The 9,778-nt window shown below is 35.0% G+C and overlaps 1 protein-coding gene across 1 annotated transcript; it reads left to right on the plus strand.

Moving 5' to 3' along the window:
• Positions 1 to 5,961: 5,961 nt before the first annotated feature.
• Positions 5,962 to 6,493, plus strand: LOC133299347 (uncharacterized). Its single transcript, XM_061498805.1, has one exon. It carries the CDS (start codon positions 6,135 to 6,137, stop codon positions 6,372 to 6,374), a length of 240 nt encoding a protein of 79 aa, XP_061354789.1. The 5' UTR covers positions 5,962 to 6,134; the 3' UTR covers positions 6,375 to 6,493.
• Positions 6,494 to 9,778: the final 3,285 nt, after the last annotated feature.

Here is a 9,778-nt window from a genome sequence, read left to right on the forward strand (position 1 = left end):
CACCCGAAAGAGAGGGATTCCAAAGACTGTGCAGGTATGAGACTGCACAGTTTGGGATAGCTTATAAGAATTAATTGGTACTACCTATACTAACAAGATGCATTACTTTTCGGTAGCCCAGAACGGAAGAACTCCATAGTGAAGCGTGCTTGACTTGGAGCAATTCTGGGATGGGTGACCTCTGGGAAAGTTTTCCCGAGAAGGGTGGGAGTGAGGAAAAAGCATGCTGAAAAGTCTCGTGTTAGTATGTGGAGTTAGTCATTGATTCTTGAAGCGGTCGGGCGTTACAAAAAGAAAAGAATCAACTGACACCACTAATTTGAGGAGTGGCTGAGGAATCCCCAAGAAAAAGTAAGAGTAATCCAGGAGGAGGTTCTGAGAAGACAGAATCATCATTCACGTTCGAGCAGTCTAGCAGGAGATTTACCAGGTAATCGACGCAACAATTAGTCTCCCTCAATGGATGGATAAAGTGGATTTTCCAGTTACAATTGATCATTTCTCGAATCCGAGTCACCAAAGATGACTCACGAGCTTTCTCACCATGCCTAGTGAGAAACACGACAACAGAGCTTTCTCACGTATAAATAAACCCTTACTCCAAGCAAGTTGGAGCTTTTTCAGAACAACCTACAGTTCTGCATTCCATGCTAAACAATGACCAATTCTGTAAGAAAAACCACCTCTCCATCTGTCACTTGAGTCTTGTAGCACCCTATCACCGGCAGTAACCCTGGATTTCCCCTAGAAGCATCATCTGTATTTAATTTAATAAATTCTTCCGGCGGAAGAAGCCAAATAACAATACACTGGACCAGAAGATAGGTGTCCTGTACAAACGCATCGCACACTTGCTGCGCATTTTCATTCACAGCGAAATACAAGTGGATAAAAGGAGGGCCTTGTTGGCCATGTACAACTAAATTACACCACTGGATATCATTCAGCAGCCAACAACAAAAAGAGTAGCCCATGGGATCGTACATGTACTTTCCCCCTTATGACTCTAACTCCATTGTAGCCACTCAAGTAAATCAACCACGAAAAAAGGTTTCCCTTTCTTAAAGAAAATAATAGCCTATATATTTTTGATGATGGGACAGTCCCTAACAGTATACAGTAAGATTTCTACCTATTCATTGCAAATGGGGCATCGAAGATCCCCATGGGACCAATAAGCACTCCATGCTTTGGTAGGTAATATGTTATGGGCTAACTTCCATTAAAAAATTTTCATGCGCTGAGGACTTTTCCAACCCCACAGATTTCTCCATAATGCACATGGAAAGTGGACATCATTCGTCATGGCCCCTAATAGAGATGTATAACAGTTTTTTACCGTGACCCCAACCGTATTTTCATGTCTTCCAACCCGATGATCTGATCCATCCTCCAAAGTAGGTGACAAACAACTCCAGATTTGCTATATAGTATTTTCAGGTAGCCAAGTCCACAATAGCTCAACTTGCCAATTGTCATTGTCAGCCACATAATCATACACATATTTATGGGCTTCTTCTTTCTGTATATGATTAATAATTCCTTCAATCAAGGGCTGATGTTTTGGTGCCCATTTATTCTTCCAGAATAAAACTGAATTACCATCTCCAATTTTCCAAATGACCTTATTTTCCATAAATAGCCAAACCCGACATAGAGCCGATCATAGCCGGGAACAAATAGCCCTCTCAGTGAATGTCGAGATGTCAACCCCGCTGCCCATGTATTTTCCTTTCAGGAATCTCATCCATAAAGAGTCTGTTTTGTTATGGAATCGCCACGCCAACTTTGAAAGGAAAACATCGTTCATATTTTTGGCCACTTCAGTCCCAGCCACCCAAACTCCTTTGGCAATGTTAAGGTATCCCATCCAATCATATGATGCCTACGGGTAGTTCACTTTCACCCCATATAAGTCTCCTTTGAATATTTTCAATTTCATCACAAATGGCCATAAGGATCTTCATATACAACATGTGAAAGTAAAGGATCGAAGATAAAATGGATTGAGATAGCGTAATCATGCTTGCTTTGTGATAAGTCTATTGCTGCCAACCCCAAGCTCGGATTTAACTTTATCAATAATGTGCTCATAGTTTTGTTTGGTTGCACGCCTGTGTATAATCCAAGCACCCAAATATCTCCAAGTGAATAGGAAGCTTCAAGCGATCTGGGATCCCACCTTTGATCAAGATGAAGGTGTAGTAAAATGACCTTATGGGAAGGTCCGTTTGATATCCAAAACTGCTCAGCAACAGTCGGACAAGTGAGGAATGTTAGGGTAAAAATTGGGCACCTGTTTGAAGCTGCATCTCTTAATAATGTCCTTAGCAAACCGCTCTGACGTGTTCTTGGAGAAGAAGACACTAGTCTTTTGAACACTCAATTTCAATCATGATATCTCCTCAAATAAACTGATGCATTTCAACACTATTTCCATCTGAGGAAGCGATGACTCCGCAAACAACATTAGATCATAAGCAAACATTAGAAGGGAGATTGGGGGTCCACCTCTACCTACCTTAAAGGGATGCCAAAGTTTCACTGTCATTGTTGTGTTAATGATATGACTTAACTTCTCTAATATTGCTAGCACAAAAAGATAAGGCGGGCCGGGGGGTAGTGTTCCCTTCACGAACACCCCTAGACAGGTTAAAGTTAGACGTTTGGCCACCATTCCACAATACGTTAATAGAGGAAGAGGTAACAACATTCATAATAAGCTCACCAAAGTGATTGGGTAATCGGATCTCCCGGAGAATATTCTTTAACAAATTCCAGTTCAATCCGTCGTAAGCTTTCTCCAAGTACATTTTAATTGCCATGAAAGGGCACTTGCAATGCATCTTGGGCATAATGTGAATTAGATCTGCACAATGATAATAATATTATCTGTTTTATATTTGATCTGCATAACTCATAAAATAAAAAACTTAGAATTGGTTAAATTCTAGTTGAACCGGTAAAAACTGATAGTTTTTTTTTTTTTTTTTATAACAAAAACTGATAGTTTATTTGATTTGAAAAGTTGTTTTTTTTTTTTTTGGGTAGTCAAGTAAAGGTTCAATGCTAAGTTACAAAGACTAAAATTCGTGAAATGATATTAAAAACCATCATTGCCCCCTGTATGAATTTTATCATTCATCCATCTGATGATTTCATATATAGTTCCATGGACTTGTTTTTTTTCTCCCTATTATCCACTTGTACCACATTTTCCGTTGCATGTGTTATCTAAACCATCCTTATCTTTTAACCAAAATCCTAGACTCGGTCTTTTGATTTTTATCTTTTGAAATGATCTAGATCACAATTTTCTATATGAAATATTGCGTGATTTCCTGTCTCCAAGCAGATATAGGGAAATCTCAATGGCACTTATTTATAATTGAAACGAGATGCCTCTAAATAATGGAATTCCAACACAATTAGCTTTGGGTGGTGGACTGAAAGTATCTATGTTGAATAATAATCAGCATCTATTAGAAGATTACCAAATCACAAGTTTCTTTTTGACGGATTGTATATGCTGCGGAACGTACTTTTTTTCTTTTTTCTTTTTTTTTTTATGGGGGATGTGAGAAAACGCGTATAAATTGGCCAATTATATATACCACTATATCAACCTAGCTAACTTATATAGGCTTACCCCTAATTGTACCAGGCTTTGCTCTTTACCGATTGAACCCCAATAAAGGGCCAAAAGAAAACGATGCAACAAATAAAAATATGATTCGTGATTACAACTATAAGAAAGACCTTTAGCAATGATTAATACAACATAATCAAAACTAAAGAAAAAGAAAAGATACGATATCTTGCCTTGTATTTGATCAAAATTCAATTGTACAAGTTGTATACATACCACCTATATTCTTCTTTGAGGATCCCTTAAGAATTAAGATCTCATAAAGGTAAGACAGCTTGAGGGCACTCTCTGTTGGAAGAGCAAGGGCTAAGCCTTCATCACACACACAGCAATGGCTAGCTGCTTTTGCCTAAAGATCACGAATAATGCATGTATACTATAACCATAAATACATAAAAAATATCAAGAAAAGCTGAAAAGGAAGAAATAAAGCAATCCTGCAAAGCTTGCTTTGTTAAGAGAATTCTATACTACGGGTACAAAGTACGATGACCAACTTTACATGCAAAAAACAAGTGGTTGTTCAAGTGATACTATAATCTGTTTCTAATGCCTCGTCTAGACATATATAGTTGCATTCCAGGCAAACATCATGTGTGAAACATAACAATGCCATTCAATCTAATGTGTATAATTAATATCATATAAAATTAAATATATGTCTGTGGCCCTCATGCCACCTGTTATCATGATACTAATTTTCTTTTAAATAGTAGATTCTTTCATAAATTTTGCTATAATTAATTTGTATCTTCATATATATGGTTTACAATTAACAACTTTAATTACATGCACATCCTTTTAATTCATATATTTACACGTCTCATTACTTTCAATTTCAAAAAGTAAAATTTTAAATTATTACCTATTTTATTTTCTGAATACTTTTTACTAATGATTCCTTCAAGAAAAATATGAGTAATATCTAATTTTATTATAATTAACTATAACTATATTTATTTTACAAGGTGCTAATCTAATTAAAAGAAAATCGATGGAGGCTGGCCTCAACTGTAATATTTTTTATTAACAAAAGAAAATAACACAAAATCTTAATTACTTTAGCTTGAAAAAATTGTTGCATTTATGATTTAGATTGTAAGAGAATTTGGTATTAAGTTTTTTTTTTCTTGTTTTTTTCTTATATACACGTCAAAGAAGAAAAAGAAGAAAATGGGGCTTGTACATGAGCCACATGTTGGCTAGTAATGTATATTCAGAATTGGTTACGTTATTAAATTAATAATGTACTGTCTTCACTTCAAATTAGAATAAGATATGATGCAATTGGGATGTCCATATGAAGCTTGGTATTTATATATTGGATCAGTAGTTTGGGAGGGTATAAGGAAGAGACACCGTAAGGAATTGCACATCACAGTGCATGAATAAAAACTGGGTAACTAGAGCGTGGGGTGTGTGTGCACAACTAAAGAATAGAGGCAAAAAGTGCGTCCTTGATAAATTTAACCTCTTACTTATAAATGAGTTACCGCAAAATTGAGATGATTGGAAATGATAAAATATGTGGTTTATCCTTTATCTTCTAGTGATAGGATAATAGACTTATCCTAATCTCTTTAATTAGTCACTCGCTGTTAGGTTATTGGGATATGAGTCCATAAGGTGGGTTCAGAACAAATAAGTTGATGGAAAATTCCATTTTCATGCACTTGTTCACATTAAAAATGATTTTTGCTACTTTTTAGTTGAATTACTTATTTCTAGAATTTTCATAATGACAATAAAAAAATACTTATTAAGATCAGATTTATTTCAATAATGCCATTACAGCTGATTAGATAATGGTGTAAATGACCAAAATGACCAAGATGAGTGTTGTCACAAATTCCTGAGAGGTGTCACAAATGCCCAAGAGTTGCTACAAGGGAAGTTTTAGCATACCTTCCCCACCACACCACAGATCTTATACCTCAACAAGAAAAAGAAGAAAAGGAGAAAAAGTGGCATAAATAGATTGAACAAAATTAGGAGTATAGGCATTATTCTAATTCTCTAGGCATTATTTATATAATAAAAAGAAGGAATAGCATCTTTTTTAGTTGGGAAACAAAAACAAAGTGATAATAGTAACAAAAGAAAAGTTGGGAACAATATCACCTAGGGGAGAATTGTTGCGTGTCAATTCATAAGTAGAGGATCAGAACGCGTATGCTTCTTTCTGATTTTTTACGTACAACCATGACAACCATTCTTGTTAGTGATGATTTAAGAGAATCCTTACCCTCCTTTTTTTTTAATAGTAAAACAGTAGGAAATCTGGTATAACCATGTGACTTGCCACTATAAATTCGAAAGTTCCATGTATGCTACTTACAACCAAGACAGACAAAGTACTTAACACAGAAACAGAAGAGCTCAAGTATCCTTGAAAAAACTAGAAGGGGTTGAGAGTGTTGTGAGTATCACTTGCACATCATCATTATATCAGAAGAAGGAGCATATCACTATCAGAGAAGCCACAATGGGAGCCAAGAGGTCATCTTCTAACTCATTTTGCAGTGTGTTCAAATCATGTTTCTCAAGTGGAAGCAGGTATGATGACTATTGGGAGGCCAGTGGCAGCAGCAGAAGGGTATTTGCTAGTGATGAAGACAGAGGACGTTGGGTTGCAGAGCCTGGTATTGATAGAAAAGCCTCTGATTTCATTGCTAGATACTATGCCACCAGAGTCACTGACTCTCAGAGCCAATTTGCATCTTGAAATTTCTTTTCTTCAATGCTTTCCATGTAGCTATTTTTATTTTTATTTTTTTATTTTTTTCTCTTTTACTCAGACCAGTTGTACTAGGTTCCTACCTCTCCCAACCCTCCAAGTGTGGATCCAATACTTGTTAGCTCAAATAATGTGGTCTTTAATAATTTTAAAATTTATTCATTATTATTAGAATTTTAATTAGTATGAGTCTTTAGCAATTAGCAGTATATTCGTTCATGATATATAGCTTCAGCATATTTAATTTGGAAGATTATATGTTATAGCAAGATTGGAGATGAGCTTTGAATCCTCTGATAAGCATAAAATTTTAATGCGTGCACTATTCTATTGAGAAAAATATGCTGACTTTAGCTCCTATCACAGCATCATTTCTGTTTTGGTCATTTGACAGCAAATAATATCTCAAAAGGGCTTGATTAAAATTCAGTAAGAAAAAAAAGTTCTATTCAGATATTGAATAGCCAAGTGCGTGATCTATATTTTTTCAAGGGATGGATATCATTCACTATTGTTAGACAAAGTTTACTGTATTTTCTTGGATCAGCAATCACCGTGCTAGTTTCTTTATTCTTCTCTTCAAGTTACACATATTGTAGCTCACAACTTAGTTTAATTAAATAATGCTTATACAAGTATCAGTTTGGCAAAAACATGTTAATGATGGGACACAGTTTCTTGTCAAGAAGGGAATTTTAGAGTACGCGATGTACATTGTATGTAATTTTTTCCTCTCTCTCTCTCTCTCTCTCTTTTTCTCGTGATAGAAGCTCTTTATGTCACCCTTCACTTCAGCTTTCTTTTTTACTTAATATTCCCTGGTCCTTTTGTTCAAGACAACAGGAGAATATTATAATTTTGAGTAAAAACAAATTTAAAAACAATTTCAAAATCAAATAGTTATGAGCTGGTTCATATTGATCCAAAGAATGTTTTGTTTGGTAAGTTTATAAAAAAAATAAAAATCATCGTAGACACACTTTTTTTTGGAGGAGCGGGGACAATTGATCATAGAAAGAAAACTGTGCAAGAATATATCTCAAAGATGAATATACAGGACAACATGATTTTGTAACATTGATTTTTTTAAAACGTGACAGCAACTTGAATTCTAACTTCTATTTGTATAGGATACTTTGTTGATTTCTTTCCCTCTTTCTTCTTGGGCATGGCATTGATTTTTCACTGCATCCAAATAATCAAACTAAGCTTTGCAAAAAATTGAGATGATGAAGGTTATTTTTCGTTTAAGTAAATTGAACTCCAATATGGATGCTGCTGCTAATGCTGTATTTAAGAAAGAAAAGAAACTTAAAATTCAGTTAATATGGAAAGTAACATCCATTTTGGGTTTTTCATGAATAAGTTAATAAATCCATAAATTCAATGCCTTAAATTTTGGATTAGGATATATATATATATATATATGTTCTGGTCGGTCTACATAGACCCAATAAGTTGGGCTCGCCGTCCAAAACCCATTAAAGGCCTAGTCCAACAGTATTTCACAAGTGAAGTCATGAATCTCATCATAGAGAATTTTTCTTTCCTTACATAGTTTAATATGCAAAAGTAAGATTGCGTACAAGATTTTTTTCTATCTCACACTCCCTAGTAGTGATTTTTTTTTTTTTTTTTTTACATAGCTTAATATCGTACACGCACAACCACGAGGTGGTGTCTCATTACAAGAGCGAGACCTAGGTTAACGGTTTTAGCTCTCTCTCCCACAGCTGCAAATGTACATGCAATGCCGGATTTTAGAGCCACGGTAGCCTTTTCATACACCCCTTGTAGCTTTTTCAGCGACTGTTATGGTGACTCTTTTTAAATCTTGATCTATACCATTGCCTTCTTGAACACCCATATATTGAGATACTTCACCCCTTGAGAAGGATACAGACCTAGCTCCTATTCCCCAACAGCTCAACGTGTTTTGAGCTCCTCCCTGTGTGCTAACATACATACATACCGCATATCAAAATGGAATATGGTAAATACATATAAAATTCGCTTGCCTTCAAATTTCCAAGGATAGACTTGCATCTTTTTCAATTTTGGAAATGGATACTCTCAAGTGACAAGAGATATATAAAATCATTAATGTATACTCACCCAATAGCTTAAATTTTTGGGTTGAATTGGTTTTTTATATGTTATCAGCCATTAATGTAGCCTCATCGAACAGCTTAGGCTTTTGGGTTGAATTGGTTCGTTATACATTCATATATGAAAACCAAAAAACATGAGTTGAAACATAACTTTTACTTGCATAAAGGAAGCTTGTCCTCTCTGCTTCATATGGGGTTCACTATGAAAACCATCGGCAAAGGTTGAACTGAATCACCACAAAATGTACATCAGAATGACAAGATACCAAAGTGTACATTGGAACCTCATTCCAGCATCTTGTTTATCAATCAATGACTATTACTTTCAGTGACGGGAATACTATTCAATTATATTTTTACCTTTAAGTTCTTACATTGTATCAGTCCAAAATATGTATATACTATATGCCTAGTAAGCTGGAGTACAGATAACTATCAACTCACTCATGTTTCACTTTTTCCTCATATGACATGAAATTTAACAACCTTGTTGGACACTTTTTCTATTATGCAGCATTTCAGATTCTAACTTAGCCTGGTTAATTAGATGGTCTTGAAGCAGAAAAAACGTGCCCTTCTGAGAACTATTGGAATCTGATTTGAAGCTATATGTTCTGGAAAGATAGCAATTATATTGGGGTGATAGAGGTCCCATATTGTTTGTAACATTTTGCAATGCAGTAATTTGAGGCAGAGAGCATCTTTGATTTGTTTTGGTAGTTACTTTCGTCGGAATTGAAATTGTTACTTCTAATAGCCAAAATTTATAGTGGAGAAGGGAATCTAACTCTCTCGTAGCCTTTGTCAACATGCACATTTATGCATTTGGAAACTTGAATTGTAAATGGTGTTTGCCTTGATAGAATGTTATTAGAGTACAATGAACCTGAATAGTGAATGGAGGGCAAGAACACTTTTGAGTTGGGAAGTTATAAACAACTACTACATGCTATGAATTAAAGGCTAATGATAACAGTCAAAGTGCTAGATTATGGTAAGTTGGGAATAAAAATCTAGCAAAACTATGAAAAGTTTAAAGATAGTCTGTGGTAACTCATTACCTGCTGCAAATGAGTGTGTAGTGTTTTGGACAATCTGATACGTTACCAGAACATCACAGGCTATCTTCTGATTGTTTCAGAGAACGAATCACGAGATGCTAAGAATTAAATCGAATAAAAATAAGAATATGAGTATGTTAGATAATCTATTTGATTCTAGATTTTATACTTTTTACTAAATGAAATTAAATAATGAAATGGGACTAAAAAATAAATAAAA

Source organism: Gastrolobium bilobum, unplaced genomic scaffold (assembly GCF_033153095.1).
Source record: "Gastrolobium bilobum isolate Gb01-03AN ecotype WA unplaced genomic scaffold, APGP_CSIRO_Gbil_v1 utg20882, whole genome shotgun sequence".
NCBI classification, from domain to species: domain Eukaryota; kingdom Viridiplantae; phylum Streptophyta; class Magnoliopsida; order Fabales; family Fabaceae; genus Gastrolobium; species Gastrolobium bilobum.

What these genes read in the sequence shown, in the direction of transcription:
- LOC133299347 (XM_061498805.1), top strand. Translation starts at nt 6,135, where the DNA reads ATGGGAGCCAAGAGGTCATCTTCTAACTCATTTTGCAGTGTGTTCAAA.